Source organism: Berghia stephanieae, chromosome 8 (genome assembly GCF_034508935.2).
Source record: "Berghia stephanieae isolate SIO BIC M18660-M18661 chromosome 8, UCSD_Bste_1.3, whole genome shotgun sequence".
Classification (NCBI taxonomy): Eukaryota; Metazoa; Mollusca; class Gastropoda; order Nudibranchia; family Aeolidiidae; genus Berghia; species Berghia stephanieae.
The window spans coordinates 54,236,237-54,253,736 of NC_088367.1; the positions used below are offsets into that span (position 1 = coordinate 54,236,237).

The 17,500-nt window shown below is 34.2% G+C and overlaps 1 protein-coding gene across 1 annotated transcript in view; it reads left to right on the forward strand.

The window, feature by feature from the left end:
* Positions 1-7,490, forward strand: part of LOC144978889 (uncharacterized) — a 10,700-nt gene extending 3,210 nt beyond the window's left edge. The window contains exons 3-4 of the mRNA XM_078925480.1: positions 4,077-4,362; positions 4,891-7,490. Of these exons, the coding sequence (XP_078781606.1) occupies positions 4,077-4,362; positions 4,891-6,779 (2,175 nt within the window). The 3' untranslated portion in view covers positions 6,780-7,490. The remainder of the gene's footprint in view (positions 1-4,076; positions 4,363-4,890) is intronic.
* The last annotated feature ends 10,010 nt before the right edge of the window (positions 7,491-17,500 follow it).

Sequence of the window (17,500 nt, forward strand, 5' to 3'; positions counted from 1 at the left end):
TGATTTTTATAAATTTGCCGACAGAAAAGAAAATATGTTTCAGAAATTGCGATTTAAATCCTATTTTATTTGCGGGTGAAAATCATTGACATTGCACTTTGTTTAGTAAAAATCTGTAAAAAAATTACGACTTTGGTGATGAAAAATGACTTTGAAGATAATTATTGTAAACTTTTAAAAATATTATTAATAATTTATAACTCCCTTATTTGTGGGTCGATTTTGTCATTCGAGATATCAATTTTATTGTAATAAAGAGATAGGAACTTCAGAGTTATTTTTTCTGATGCGAAATTATTACTTTGTAATTTTAGCACCAAGAAAAATAGTCGGTAAATAAATTTGTAACACCTCTTTGATAGACCGCCAGGGTCCGTTCGTGTAGAATTGTGAATCAAGCGTTTCAAAGTCTTCGACCAATCACAGGCTATCTATCCAGCTGGCCGAAACAAAGACGCTTCTCCCCGTCAATGTATTACGTTATTGTTATGCAAGGAATATAACACCTTATTGAGTAGGCCTAAAACCTAAAATTTAAAAGTAAAAAATAAAATTCTGAGGAATTTGAAAGTCACATTGCTGAAATCAGCTTGAAAAAAGAAGTACATTGGTCTTTGTTTCATAAAAATCGAAATTTCAGAAAACCAACTGTTTTACGAATAAATTTGATTTTAAAAATTGCTTTTGTTTATTTTAGCTTTTTTTAGCAACTTTTTTATTTATCGGCCGATTTTCTTGATTTTTATATCATTCTTTATATCTCAATGAGACGAGATCAGTGATATACTTTGTTTGTTTCAAATGTAACTAGAACATAATTTGGCTTTTTTACCTATCGACCATGCCTGGATAATTTATTCAACAACGTGGCGATGTGACGCAACTATTCCATGGTCGTCTTCCACTGCCTAAACGATGATTCAATTCATTGTTGACGGCTGTTGACACGTGAGCTGCCAGAACGACCAATCGTTGAAGGGTCAAGATGCTCAGTAGCCAATCGTTCTTCGGTCAAAAAACTTAATATCTATATTTTGACAATTCCGTAATCGATTTTTTCATTACACACATCGAATACTATACATTGTTTGTTGGATTCGTGTCATTCAGGGAATCGTCGATCGTATTGTTAAAATAATCTTTCATTGCCGATTCTGATTACGAGCGCATGTGTTCTTAGTTCTTTCTTTCATTTTCATTCGATTGTTGGAGCTGTTCATACGTGGTCTTGTCTACTGTTAAATTCGTTTGATTTTTCACTTTATTCACTTTTCTACTTTGTAATAGTTTGTGATTTCTTACTGTGCTTTGAAATGGATACACCGCCAGCAAAACGGAGGAAGCAAGTGGTTCTTTATCGGCCCGAGATGACTGAGAAATTTCCTTGTCTCATTAAATCGTCCAAAAGCCCTGGTCACATTTACTGTACGGTGTGCTTCAATTACTTTTTAGTCGATAGTGGTATGAACGATTGTTCTAGGCATGTCAATGGACCTAAGCATATTAAAAATGCTAAATCAGTGAGTAGTGTTAAGTCTGTGTCTTCATTCGTCAATGCTCATGCTAAGAGTGTGGAGTCGGTGACGAATGCCGAAGTGATGTTTACTGGATTTTTAGTGGAGCACACTATTCTGTTAGCAGCTGCTGATCATGTGGGAAAACTATTTAAGGCAATGTTTTTAAATAAGTCTGTGTCTGCTAGGGAGATTATAGAAAAATATTCATGTGGCAGAACCAAGTCAACTCACATTGTGAAGGAAATGGCAAATCAGGAGACATCCATGTTGGTTGCATCGATGAAAACAGGAACATTTTCTATTGCCACAGATGCAAGCAATGATAGAAATGACAAATTGTACCCCATCATTGTTCGATTGGCCATAGATGGAAATATTGTTACTTCCTTATTGTCTATCATTGAAGTGGAGGGTAAAAACACTGGAGTAAAAATAGCGGAGGCAATTGTAGGGGAATTAAAGTCAAAGGACATCAGCTTGGATAATTGTTTGGCTTTCACCAATGATAATGCTAATGTCATGGTAGGTAAAAAGACTGGATGTTATGGTGAACTTCTGAAGTACAATTCTAATCTCATCAGTACAGGGTGTATTTGCCATAGGCTCCATCTTGCTGCAGAGTGGGCAGCCAAACAGTTGCCAGTCAATGTCGAGCAATTTTTCATTGACATTTATTATTATATCGAGAAGAGTGCCAGTAGAGTGAAAAACTTAAAAATTTCCAGGAAGAATGTGGAGTGAAGCCATCAGAGCTCTGTAAACATGCCCCGACACATTGGCTTTCACTGTCAAAGACATGCCTCTGGGTTCTGGAGCAATGGCCTGCACTGGAGAGATTTTTGAAGAAGAATGCAACAGCACTACAGAGCAGGCAAAGGAGATAGATGCAGAGGAGAATAAACAGGATAGGAAAAAAAAGTGTTGGACAACCTGAAGTCAAGAACATTGAAGGCTTATATCCACTACCTTTCATTTATCCTTCCTGAATTTGACAAAGTGAATATGCAACTTCAGTCGGAATCTTCAATGGTTCATGTCCAACTCTGTCTGGTACAGCGCTTCATTAGAACTCTTATGACAATGGGGCTAAAACCATGTGCTCTTACCCACATGGGAGTTACAGATGTTGACTACAAGGCAGAGTACAACAAAAGATCAAATAGTGATCTTGTTATTGGGGAGGGGACAAGGAAGAGTCTGGAGAAATTGAATAAGGAGAAGGTACAACAAGTCTATTCATCTATAAAGAAATTTTTACAAACTGCCATTACTTACCTTTTAAAGAATGGACAAATGGAAGCTATTTATTTAAAGAATGCTGAGGTGGCTGACATCAATGTGAGGCAAACAGCCACATGGAAACAGTTGGAATATTTTTAAAATAAATTTCCAACCATTTTACCACAGGATGCAACTAAAGACGAGTTGCAAATGCAATTTGTAGAATATCAATCTTGTGAATTACCAGATAACTTGCCTGATGAAATGGGATTGAAGTGGAAGGTGCTTGGAGAGTCTGTGAAGGATATAACAGGACATCTTTCATTGAACACATTAGCCAAAGTCATGACGTCAATTCTTGCCATTCCTCACAGCAATGCCTCATGTGAACGCATCTTCAGCACAGTGAGGAAGAACAGGACAGACTTTCGGTCATCAATGTCTGTTGAGACACTAGAATCCCTAATGATTCTAAAACAAAAAGATGTAGTGTGTCACGAGAGGAAAAATGCTCCAGAGTTGCTGAAGCTATGTAAAACAGCCACAGCAAGAGCTCTCAACAAGGAGTAATAACTATGGAGGAGTTGTAATTGTAAATAGTGTAAATACTAATGTATATATATATATATATATATATATATATATATATATATATATATATATATATATATATATATATATATATATATATATATATATATATATATATATATAAATAAATGTGGACTCGTAATATTATTTTATTTGGAACTAATTAAATTAGGACTATGCATGATGTGATTAAATTATGATGTGAAAAGACCACCATGACGACACTCCATGATTTGACGTTAATATCAGGACAAGAGTTTCTGGTGAGTAAAATATTTCATATTTTTAGTGTAAATAAGCGACGTTCTGTTGTCACTGAAGTGTCACTGAAATGTGTCCCCCAAATGACTTTGTCCAAGTTGGCAGCTCTGTATATTATTATGTTATACATGAAAATGATTACATTCTGAGTCACCATACTTTAGCATTCTATTTCCTTTTTTCTCTTATTCCTTTGACATTTTCCCTACATCTTACTTTTTTCTCACTAAAGTCTCATTCCCTTTTTAAACATTATTTATATTTTTTAAGAACAGCTTGTGAAGTGGAAAACATTATCTTGTGTTATTTTTCCATTTTTTTTCTTGTGATGAATATGTTTCTAGATTCAAGCTTATAATTTCTGTTGTTTATCTCTCTTTTTTTTTTTTCTCCAAAAATTATTTAAGTCTTTGTCTCTGGTTTAATTAAATTTTATCTTTTTCCTGAATAAAAAAACAACAACTTGTTTTCATTTTTTTGTTGTAGGGCTTATGTGTTGCTATTGCTGGAACAACGCTACCAGATCTAGGAAGGCGAGTTGACAAAGACACAGAGCACATGACGTTCATTCTGGTGGCCAGAGCAATTGGCTATCTCATCGGTGCTGCAATTGGTGGAATCCTATCTGATTTCTTTGATCAGCAGCTCATCCTCTTTTACGTCTTGGTCGGCACTGCTATTGCGACAATCGCCGTCCCATGGTGCACCTCACTGTATGCCCTGGCAACCATGATTGGGACGCAAGGGACAGCCATAGGCGTTTTAGATACAGGTAATTTTTTTCAAAATTGGATTTGAATACTGCATACACACACATGCAATGAAGATAGATACACCGGATACACACATAAGTAACTGTCAATATCATAGTAAGTCATCAGTGGTCCAAATCACTATGTGCAATTAAAAAAATCAAAACTTTAATTAATTGATTTATTTTACGTTTGCTGGGTTAAATTAGTTAAGGAAACCGTGCTCGAGGTAAAAATTTGGTTGAGGAAGGAATTGAATTATAACAAAGAATAATAAGGAAATAATTTGGGATATTCAAATAAGTTAGAGGAAACCGTGCTGGGGTGTACTTGATAAAACTCTGAGGTCTGATATGAAATAGGGGCATTTTGTGCTAAACGGAACTTGCTTGAACTTTATGAAAACATTGAGAGAAATTGAACATTTGAGGTTTTGAAAAATTGTCGGATATCCAACTTGTCCCCTTAAACCTGTTCTTTTTGAATTTTCATTCAGTGTTCAATGTTACATCATTTACTTTCTATTTTTTCTTCTCTTTTTTTCACAGGTGGAAACTTGTTTTGTATAAGACTTTGGGGGAAACAGAGTGCTCCGTACATGCAGTTCCTTCACTTTGCTTTTGGTATCGGCGCTTTCATAGCACCTCTCATTGCTCGGCCATTTCTGACAGATTCTATCACGGAATATTCATCCAATACATCCTATAAAGTTTTACCTTTCTCCAGCTTCAACCATTCTACAGGTGCAAGACATGCCAGGGACATATCTCTTGTTTTGACACATTTTGATCAAAGCCAACAGTATTTTCATCATGAACGTTTGGAAAGAGATGTTGAGAGAAATTTCACCAGTACAACAGACATCGTTCCAAATCATAACAGTACCTCTGATCTTTTAAACACAACTACAACACCAGAACCGACAAGGAGACCTAAAAAACCAGAAACATTGAATTCTCATAACCTGAAAGAGGATATTGGTGGAATTAATGATAAGTTGAAAATACTCAAAAAGAAACCGATCAAAGATGCGGATGTTGTAGAAGTTAGCAAAGGCACAACAAAAAGTCCTGATGTTGCCAATAACGAGATTAATTGCACTCAACCTTTATGTAATGGCAGTGGCACTACATTTAATCAGTCATCGCACGTTTCCCACAATCCTGATGGTTCGGCTATTACTTCTTCACCAGCAACAACAGCAACGACTACTACCACTACAACTACTTCACGCAGGACAACTTCTGTGTCCACTTCTACAACATCAACTACAACTACTTCTACTACAACCACTACAAGCACTACTACCTCAACTTCTACTACTTCCTTGACGACATCATCTAAAAAAAGTACGGACTCTTTAAAGGATAGTGATCAATCTATGATCAATTCAGGCCAAGACATTGATGATTCTGTCAGCGTGGATGACCTGACCACATCCCCAACCAACAATGGCACCCAGGGAGCCAGTGACCTAGTCAATGCTATGATTGAAACTCTTCGCAATATGTCCAAGATTCAATTCGCTTACCTCATTGTTGGCATGTTTCTATTTTGCAATGCCCTTTATTTTATCAGTCTCTTTTATAAAGATGGGAAAAAATGCTCCTACCGACCAGAGCCATCTCATGAAGACCTGATCCGGCCACCGGATCCAAAATCTTTTGTAGCAACCATCCTTACCCTCCTATTCTTATTTTTCTTTTTCTACGTTGGAATGGAACAGACATTCGGAATATTGTTGACCACTTTTGCTGTGGAATATGCTCAGACGATTTGGACGCCTGCCCAGGCTGCAACTGTCATTGCCGTGTTTTGGGGATGTGTTGCATTGGGAAGAGGGTTTGGCATACTCGTCGCTCATTATTTTAAAGCACCCTGTATGATGATTCTCAATTTAGTGATTACTTTTGTAGCTGGGGGCATTCTGAGTTTCTTGTTGATGAAATTCTGGTATGTATTATGGTTAGGTACCGCACTTCTAGGTCTGGGGATCTCTTCCACATTTGCTACTACGATATCATGGGCTGACTCGTACTACCCCTTATCAGGAAAGGCCACAGCCGTGTTCATCGCTGGGTCTGGATTCGGGCAGATGTCAATACCTGTGATGACTGGATACCTGTATCAGAATGTCGACCGCATGTGTCTAATGTACGTTGTTTTCGGATGCACCTGCACACTTTGCATTGTCTACGCTGCTCTCCAATGTGTTGCCAGCTGTAGAGGAACCTTGAGTTCACGCAGGTCTCACTCTGGATTCATGATGCTCGGAACTGCTGAAGATGCAGGCGATTCTCTGGATAATGACTTGATTCAGGCTGGTGGAATGGGAACTGGAATAAGAAATGAAAATGTTCGGTATAGAAAACATAACGGAGCAGATTTAGATGGTGATGAGGCAGAAACTGTTCAACTTGTTGAACTTAGTGACTGATAACCCTGAGAACAATTGTCTTTCATTGATGAACATTCTTATGTTTCTTATATTATGTAAAATAATTTTATTTTTATTGGAGATCAAAAATAATTGTCTAAGGGAAAGAATTGTTCATTTAAAGCTCCCTCATTCAATGCCATTATTAAGTGTCCGTATTCATTTTGTCTTTTCTTTAATCAGTCTAAAACAGAGCTGCCAAATGTCTGATAAAATCAGGACTGTCGCCATTTGGCAATATGGAGAAAATGTATTTAAAATAAAACATTAGACTGGTACATGTATGGAAATGGCCCTTGCACATCCCAGGATAATGCTTTTTTGTCTAACAAATTAAAACATGGAACAGAAGAGGCTCTAAATTTAGATTATATTGATATAATAGTCCAACTTTGGGACTGTTTTGGGTCATGAAGGTATTGTGCATAAGGATGTCCCAATTTAGCTCTTTGAGAAGTTAGCAGCTATGCTAAAAAGCTAGATTGAAATGCAACAGTTATAATATACTTGACTGATTATTGTTTTTAAAAATAATTCGAAGGAGAATTTCAAGTTTACATTTTTAAAAATCTTGATTGAGTTGAACTCTAATCAAATAGATTTTAATGTATTTGAGAAAATTGAAGACTTGAAACTTTGTGTCGATTGTTATTGACTCCTTGCATTTGGATTTCACAAGAACCAACCCATAATCCCTCCGAATTCATTGCATCCAATAGCAATTACAATAGATTTTATTGGTAATATACATTAAGAATCTCCCTATTCCCCGTGTTGCAATCTTTTCACATTTATTGTAAACTTAGTGATATGAAGTGATAAGCGTTTGTTTCATTTATTGCCTCAAAACGGTATTATGTCGGGATGACTGAGATGCTGAAAATCTATTTATAGACAAAACTATCTGTCTAAGGCTGTGTTTATATGTGTATGTTTTATTGAGCAGAACGATTGCGTTATTTTAGAACGACAAAATATATTTCATATTTGTGATCAGTTTGACTTTTTGGCATCTAGATCATCCGGACATAATACCATTTTGAGACAAAGGATCCCCATACAATCGTTTGTGTATAATTGTATCCATTCATGTTTGTGTATAATTGTATCTGTTCATGTTTGTATATAATTGTATCTGTTCATGTTTGTGTATGATTATATCCATTCATGTTTGTGTATAATTGTATCTGTTCATGTTTGTGTATGATTATATCCATTCATGTTTGTGTATAATTGTATCTGTTCATGTTTGTGTATGATTATATCCATTCATGTTTGTGTATAATTGTATCCATTCATGTTTGTGTATAATTGTATCTGTTCATGTTTGTGTATGATTATATCCATTCATGTTTGTGTATGATTATATATGTTCATGTTTGTGTATAATTGTATCCATTCATGTTTGTGTATAATTGTATCCATTCATGTTTGTGTATAATTGTATCCATTCATGTTTGTGTATAATTGTATCTGTTCATGTTTGTGTATAATTGTATCCATTCATGTTTGTGTATAATTGTATCCATTCATGTTTGTGTATAATTGTATCCATTCATGTTTGTGTATAATTGTATCCATTCATGTTTGTGTATAATTGTATCTGTTCATGTTTGTGTATGATTATATCCATTCATGTTTGTGTATAATTGTATCTGTTCATGTTTGTGTATAATTGTATCTGTTCATGTTTGTGTATGATTATATCCATTCATGTTTGTGTAAAATAATATCCATTCATGTTTGTGTATAATAATATCCATTCATGTTTGTGTATAATAATATCCATTCATGTTTGTGTATGATTATATCCATTCATGTTTGTGTATAATTGTATCCATTCATGTTTGTGTATAATTGTATCTGTTCATGTTTGTGTATAATAATATCCATTCATGTTTGTGTATAATAATATCCATTCATGTTTGTGTATAATTGTATCCATTCATGTTTGTGTATAATTGTATCTGTTCATGTTTGTGTATAATTATATCCATTCATGTTTGTGTATAATTGTATCCATTCATGTTTGTGTATAATTGTATCCATTCATGTTTGTGTATGATTATATCCATTCATGTTTGTGTATAATTGTATTGTTCATGTTTGTGTATAATAATTATCCATTCATGTTTGTGTTATAATTGTATCTGTTCATGTTTGTGTATAATTATATCCATTCATGTTTGTGTTATAATTGTATCTGTTCATGTTTTGTGTATAATTGTATTCTGTTCATGTTTGTGTATAATTATATCCATTCATGTTTGTGTATAATTGTATCCATTCATGTTTGTGTATAATTGTATCCATTCATGTTTGTGTATGATTATATCCATTCATGTTTGTGTATAATTGTATCTGTTCATGTTTGTGTATAATTATATCCATTCATGTTTGTGTATAATTGTATCTGTTCATGTTTGTGTATAATTGTATCCATTCATGTTTGTGTATAATTGTATCTGTTCATGTTTGTGTATGATTATATCCATTCATTTTTGTGTATAATTGTATCCATTCATGTTTGTGTATAATTGTATCTGTTCATGTTTGTGTATGATTGTATCCATTCATGTTTGTGTATGATTATATCCATTCATGTTTGTGTATGATTATATCCATTCATTTTTGTGTATAATTGTATCCATTCATGTTTGTGTATAATTGTATCTGTTCATGTTTGTGTATGATTGTATCCATTCATGTTTGTGTATAATAATATCCATTCATGTTTGGGTATAATTGTATCCATTCATGTTTGTGTATAATTGTATCCATTCATGTTTGTGTATAATTGTATCCGTTCATGTTTGTGTATAATTGTATCCATTCATGTTTGTGTATAATTGTATCCATTCATGTTTGTGTATAATTGTATCTGTTCATGTTTGTGTATGATTATATCCATTCATGTTTGTGTATGATTATATCCATTCATGTTTGTGTATGATTATATCCATTCATGTTTGTGTATAATTGTATCCATTCATGTTTGTGTATAATTGTATCCATTCATGTTTGTGTATAATTGTATCCATTCATGTTTGTGTATGATTATATCCATTCATGTTTGTGTATAATTGTATCCATTCATGTTTGTGTATGATTATATCCATTCATGTTTTTGTATAATTGTATCCATTCATGTTTGTGTATAATTGTATCCATTCATGTTTGTGTATAATTGTATCCATTCATGTTTGTGTATAATTGTATCCATTCATGTTTGTGTATGATTATATCCATTCATGTTTGTGTATAATTGTATCCATTCATGTTTGTGTATGATTATATCCATTCATGTTTGTGTATAATTGTATCCATTCATGTTTGTGTATGATTATATCCATTCATGTTTGTGTATAATTGTATCCATTCATGTTTGTGTATAATTGTATCCATTCATGTTTGTGTATAATAATATCCATTCATGTTTGTGTATAATTGTATCCATTCATGTTTGTGTATAATAATTGTATCCATTCATGTTTGTGTATAATTGTATCCATTCATGTTTGTGTATAATTGTATCCATTCATGTTTGTGTATAATTGTATCCATTCATGTTTGTGTATAATTGTATCCATTCATGTTTGTGTATAATTGTATCCATTCATGTTTGTGTATAATTATATCCATTCATTTTTGTGTATAATTGTATCCATTCATGTTTGTGTATAATTGTATCTGTTCATGTTTGTGTATAATTGTATCTGTTCATGTTTGTGTATAATTGTATCCATTCATGTTTGTGTATAATTGTATCCATTCATGTTTGTGTATAATTGTATGGTTAGGGGAGACTCATCGTGTTAAGATTCATCAGATTAGGAAATGTAACGTTTAAGCTGCTCATGGGTAAATAAAGCCACAAAAGCATGACATTTCACACAAACACATTAGCCTAGAATACACATGAATCATGTATGATTTTTGTTGAACAGTCTAAGAATGTTTTAAATATAATGTTTATGTTAAGAACAACTAGACATACAACGAAATTCATGCATTCAAAGAAAAACCCACTCAAAACCACTAAATCACCTATCTACAAACTTAGACATCTTCAAATATTCATTTACACCCCGTACTATCAAAGACTGGAACATGCTTCCCATATCATGTGTGACACAACAGATTTAGAAACATTCAATCGAAGATTATCAAAATTCTTCAGCTTAAACACCAACAATGTCTGTCAGGCTCAACAACTCTTTCTGCCCGCGAATACAGATACTCAGAATTGAGTTGACGTCGAGTAACATTCAGATTCATGGTGTCACTCCATTTGTGGGTTAAGGGTTAAGACGATACATGCTTCCTTTTTCATCTGCCAATTTTCTCTTTGCACGAATTCCTAATTATGTACTTAAATAGTAAGGAGTATTTTTCTTAACCAGACCTCATTTTGGTCCGGAGTTGAATATAGTTCTTTACAGTGCTCAATTATTTCGTTAAGAGTTTTTTGTTATTTAAGGTCTCACTTCTTGTTTCTCTATGGCCAAAAGTCCTGTTTTGGGGTTGTTTTTTTGTGTGGTTTGCTGCGTTTTGAAAATGTTTTAGAATAGATGATGGACTTGGTTTGTGATTTTCATGCATTCACAGGATGTCTCTTTCTGTCCAAAGTTTTGGAGATGAAAATAACATTTAAGGCTACTTAATAACTCCTGACAAGCCATTCCAGATTATGATGATAGCTCCAGTAGCCTGAATTGTGCTTTTCTGTCATTACCATTTTGGAGACATTTATTATTTTTATTTTTGACGGATATTTGCATTTAATTGAGTATTAGTTATGTAACGTAACTTATGAGCCATAGACAACAAATACTGATATAATAACAATGATAATGATAATAATAATAATAATCATAATCATTATTATTATCATTATTATTATTATTATTATTATTATTATTATTATTATTATTATTATTATTATTATTATTATTATTATTATAATTATTATTATTATTATTATTATTATTATTATTATTATTATTATTATTATTATTATTATTATTATTATTATTATTATTATTATTATTATTATTATTATTATTATTATAATTATTATTATTTGTTGAAATTTGAATTAGATATTTATGTATAGATATATTGAAAAAAAAATTAAAATGTATTTTGTGATATCAGCTGTTTCTTTGTTTGAGATTAACTCAATGATTCTGAAATGCCATTGGTCATTGTTGGCTTCAGATTCTTGAGAAAGTCTTACGAGTTGTGATGAATTATGTTTCAAAACTCAAAAGTTTTGTTGCGTTGGATCTGCTGGGCCGATTGTCATGTCTGTATGTTTGTGTGCTGATGTAGTCTTGTGGTATGTCACACGTTTACGTATCGAAAGGTTCTGGGTTTGAGCCTCGCTCTGGGCATATTTGGAAAAGGTTCTTTGCTCCAATTCTTTCACCATACTCAGGTGTAAAATGAATACCTAACTGTTAACAGCGTTGTCTCTGTTGGAAAAAAATTATTATAATATCACCTAACAGGCGTCATGTCTTGTTCTACATGCTACATTTTGCTGTTGGTCAGGGACCCTTTGTAAAGCACTTTGAGCACGTTTAGTGGATATTACACAACTTAGAAACTCAAGTGTTTTTGGTATGTGTGGTTGGTTAATTTTTAGAAATTCAAGATTTTGACTTGTTGGTAACTGAAGCAGCCTCTGATGTTCGTTTTTGGTTTATTTGTTTGTTTTTTGTTGTTGTTGTTGTCGTTTGTTTGTTTATTAAAAAGAAATTATTTATGATTATTTATCTCTTTTTTTTTCTTCCAGTATAGAAAAGTTCTAATGAGCTGATGTTACATCGGAATCTTGTCTAGCAAGAGACACCAGAACTAGAAGTGACAATAGTAAAAGCTCTCAACTGTTCTATATGTCATTTTTGTATTTTTATTCGTGAAATATAAATGTCCATTAAAATTATGTGATCCCCATCATATTCACTGCCACCGCCAAAAGGTTAAAGGTCATCATTCTCTTTGCCATAGCAGACATGCCTACTTTTACAAAAATTTCGTAAAATTACGATATTTTGCTGTGAGGGGTTCCTGACTTCCCATAGTGGGTAGGGAGGCACTGACTGTGTCTTCTATCCTCCTATATCTGTTTTCCAACTTGCTTTCTGTCTTTGTCTTGAAATGAGATTACTTGGTTTTGTCCATGCCCTGGCCGGATACCCTAGCTGGGAGGGAAACAGTCAAATGAATAGTTATAGTTTTGGGAGATGCTAATTTTTTCTTGTAAATCATCTCTCTGTTATGCACTGTATTGTTTTGTTTGCATATTATATATGATTTGTAAACATTTGAGTGTATTCCTCTTAGTTGGGACCTGTGCTTGTGTCTGGATGAGACTTTTAGATGATCTCAAACTAAGTACTTTGATAGTGTGCTCTTGGAATCTACATCTGTTCCCTATTTGAACCAATTCCTTTTTGTCTTACCTTTTCTTGGGTGCTTTAATTGTAATTCTAGAACCTTTTACTATCTTATTTTCTTCCTTTTTACTGGCGCTGATATGACCTTAATGCAAGCGCCGTAAAACCCTTAAAAACAAAAAACAAAACAAATAAAATTTGGGTGTTATGTCATTGACGTTGAAAATGAAAGTTGACGCTAGACTACATAATTGTAAGAATATTGAAGTTAACTATAGTGACTCCATGTTGCCAACGATCTGCATATTTATGGAATTCAATATGTTATTAACACTCAGTATATTTTCCAATCACCTTCTAAATGGACAAAAGTAAATACATAATCCCTTTTTACTGGAGTTCAGCACTTAGAAAGGGGTCGGCCATTGTGTTTTATTAAAAGTTCAGTAAATTTTTGCCTCCTGAATTGGCAACCCTAAGCGACTGCATTTTTTTTATCTCCCAAAAATTACGAAACTTTAGATTTTCAAGTAGGCAGGTCTGCATTATATATTTATTGTAAATAAGGGGAGGTCACTTGAAAAATATTCAAAGTCACGTGTGAATGCTGTGGCTGTTGGTCAGTTTTCTGTCTGGGTGGGTCTTCTGACCTCCTATAGTGGACAGCGAGGTTACCAGCTGTGTCTTCTATACCCCTATATCTGTTTTCCAACTTGCTGTCTCTCTTTGTCTTGGAATGAGATTATTTGGGTTTGTCATTTCCCTAGTCTGAGTCTTTGGCTGAGGGGTAAAAAGTCAAATGTAATGTTACGGTTCTGGGAAATGATGTTTTTTACCATTGTAAATCATCTCTCTGTTATATATTGCTATATGTGTTGTTTTGAATGTATAATGTAGGCATTTGAATGTGTTCCTTTTAGTGGGATTCTGTACTGGTGTCTGGATGAGACTTTTAGGTGATCTCAAACTAAGTACATTGATGGTAATGGTATTCTCTCGGAATCCACATCTGTTCCATATTTGAACCATTCCCGTTTGTCTTTTTCTTGTGTGCTTTCAATTATAAACCTAGGATTTTTAAAACTATTTCCTCCTTTTTGCTGCCGCTGATATGACCTTAATGTGTTGCAAGTGCCATAAAACCCTTAAATACATACAATACAAACAGTTTGTAAACATTTGAGTGTATTCTTCATAGCGGAATCCTTTGTTTGTATCTGGATTGGACTTTTAGGTAATGTCAAAATAGCACATCAGTGCATTGATCTTGGAATCTACATCTGTTCCCTATTTGAACCACTACCCTTTGTCGTACTTTTTCCTCTGGTCTCTCCCATAGTGGGCAGGGAGGAACATACTGTGTCTTCTATCCCCATATATCTATTTTCCAACATGCTTTCTGTCTTTGTCTTGGAATGAGATTACTTGTTTTTTTTCCTGGCCCTGGTCGGAGTCCTGGCTGGGAGGGAAACAGTCAAATGCATAGTTATTGTTTTGGGAGGTGATATTTTTTTCCTTGTAAATCATCTCTCTGTTATGCATTGTATTATGTTTAGTTTACATATTATACTATTAAATTTGTAAGCATTTGAGTGTGTTCCTCTTAGTTCGGGCCTGTGCTTGTGTCTGGATATTCTTTTAGGTGATCGCAAACTAAGTACTTTGATAATGTGCTCTTGGAATCTACATCTGTTGCCTATTTGAACCAATTCCCCTGTGTCTCACCTTTTCTTTTGTGCATTAATTGTAATTCTAGAACTTTTTACTATCCCATTTTCTTCTTTTTACTGGCGCTTATATGACCTAAATGTGTTGCAAGCGCCGTAAAACCCTTAAAAACAAAACAAAAACAAACATTCCTCTGGTCTTTTTAATTGTACACCTAGAATGTTTTTACTATCCAATTTTCTTCCTTTTTACTTGCACTGATATGACCTTTATGTGTTGCAAGTGCCGTAAATCCCTTAAAAAACAAAACAGTTGTGTCACAGGTTGGAATCCCCACCGCCTTCTTAAGTTTTATTCTCGATTTTCTTCTGGCACGTTTCTACTCACTTTTTTCATTTTTTGTTTTGATTACTTTTATGTTAAAGATATTGCGGTTGGTAACATGTTCCAACTGCTTTTTGATATCATTGATATGGAGAAATAGCTGTACTTGAATGCATCGTATAATTTTTATATGTTTATGAATTTTTTACATTTTTGAATTTAGTTTTGCTTGATTTGCTTTGATATTCTTGTGTTAAATTGAGCTTTTGTATAGAGCAATATCCACTAAACGTGCTTTACAAGGGGTCCCTGGTCAACAACATTAAAGACGGGACACAACACCTGTTAGGCGATATTACATTTTTTTCTAACAGAGACAACGCTATTAACGGCCAGGTACTCATTTTACACCTGCGTACATTGAGAGAATGTTAGTAAAGAGCCTTCTCCAAGCACTCAACTATGCACCGAATTTAGGCTCGAACCCAGAACCTTCCGATCTGAAATTGAGAGTCATACCACTAGACCACATAGTTGCACAAATGTTGACATTGGATGCTTGACTCCGCTTCGCGTTAAAATTAAAATTCAAAAACAAGATTGCACAGTCACATCTGATTTCTCATTGAATAAAATGATGACATGTAAAATGTGGTCTTGTGGTATGGCACACGCTTTTGGATCGGAAGGTCTTGGGTTTGAGCATCACTCGGGGCCTATTACCTCAAAGTCCAATCCAGGCACAAACAAAGGATTCCACTATGAAGGATACACTCAAATGTTTACAAACTGTTTGTTTGTATTTAAGGGTTTTACAACACTTGCAACACGTTTAGGTCATAGGTCCTGGGGAAAAAAGGCTCTTTACTGACATTCTCTAACCGTACTCAGGCATAAAATGAGTACCTGGCCGCTAACAGGGTTGTCTCTGTAGGAAAAAATTGTCATATCACCTAACAGGTGTCATGTCTTGTCCTACATGTTACATGTTGCTGTTGGTCAAGGACCCTTTGTAAAGCATTTTGAGCATACTTAGTGGATATTTTACTGTATATAAACTCCAAAAAAAATAATAATGCTAATTTGTAAAAGAGTAATTTTAACAAAGATATCAACTTAGTTTATCTTGAAAGTGGGGATCCCAATTGCTGTTGGTAAAGCACTCGCTTCGTACGCAACGGGACCAAGATTGAACCCAGGTGCAGTCAAGATTTCTTCTGATGCCCCTGTCCACCCAGCAGTGATTGGGTAGCTGGGTCTGTTAGATCTGGCAGAAAGTAATTTGTGATAGACTAGACTAGTGTCCTTCTCAAAGGGTAGCAAGCAATTGTTATTGTCCATTTCACGATAGAAACTGGGATAAACTCCGGCTCCTTGGGTCTAAATTATCTGAAGAACTACTTTTCGTGAAAGTGACCCCTTCAAAAGCCATATGTACACAGATTTTCACTAATCAGTTATAATGCTTGTGTTCAGTATTTTGAGATAATGATTGAATTCAATGATTATATTATAAATTCACGTATATGTACATATCAATTTTCGAGCCATATGATAACATTGAAATTATCAGTCGTGTTCTAGAATACATAATTTTCCAAACGATAAATGTTAAAACAAAATACAGTAAAAAAAAAAAGAAAAAAAGAAAGGAAATGGGTGTGAGTATGTATGTGTATGTATGTATGTATATATATATATATATGTGTGTGTGTATGTGTGTGTGTTGTGTGTGTTCAGTTAAACCGGAAGCTAGAGGTTACCGAATGAGCTGAAATATGATAGGGTTGATATATAATAATTTTGGATCAATTGAGATTATCGGAGACCTTGAAAGGCATCAAGCTGGGTGGGGTTCCCGACCTCCCATACTATATCTTCTATACCACTATATGGGTTTTCCAATTGCTTTTTCTGGGTGGAGTTCCTGCTTTCTGTCTTTTTCTTGGAATGAGGTTACTTAGTTTTGTCCTAGCCCTGCCCGGAGTCCTTGACCGGGACTGAAACAGTCAAATGTATAGTTATAGTATTGAGAATTTTTTTCCAACTGTAAATCATCTCTGTGTTACATATTGCTGGTTATGTAATCTGTTTTGGATGTATTCTGTAAACATTTGAGTCTTGGTGGGGTTCCCGACCTCCCATAGTGGGCAGGGAGGTACTTACTGTGTCTTTTATCCGCCCTGTATCTGTTTTCCAACTTACTTTCTGTCTTTGTCTTGGAATGAGATTACTTGGTTTTATCCTGACCCTGGCTGGAGACCCTGGCTGGGAGGGAAACAGTCAAATGCATAGTTTTTGTTTTGGGAGATTATATTTTTTTCC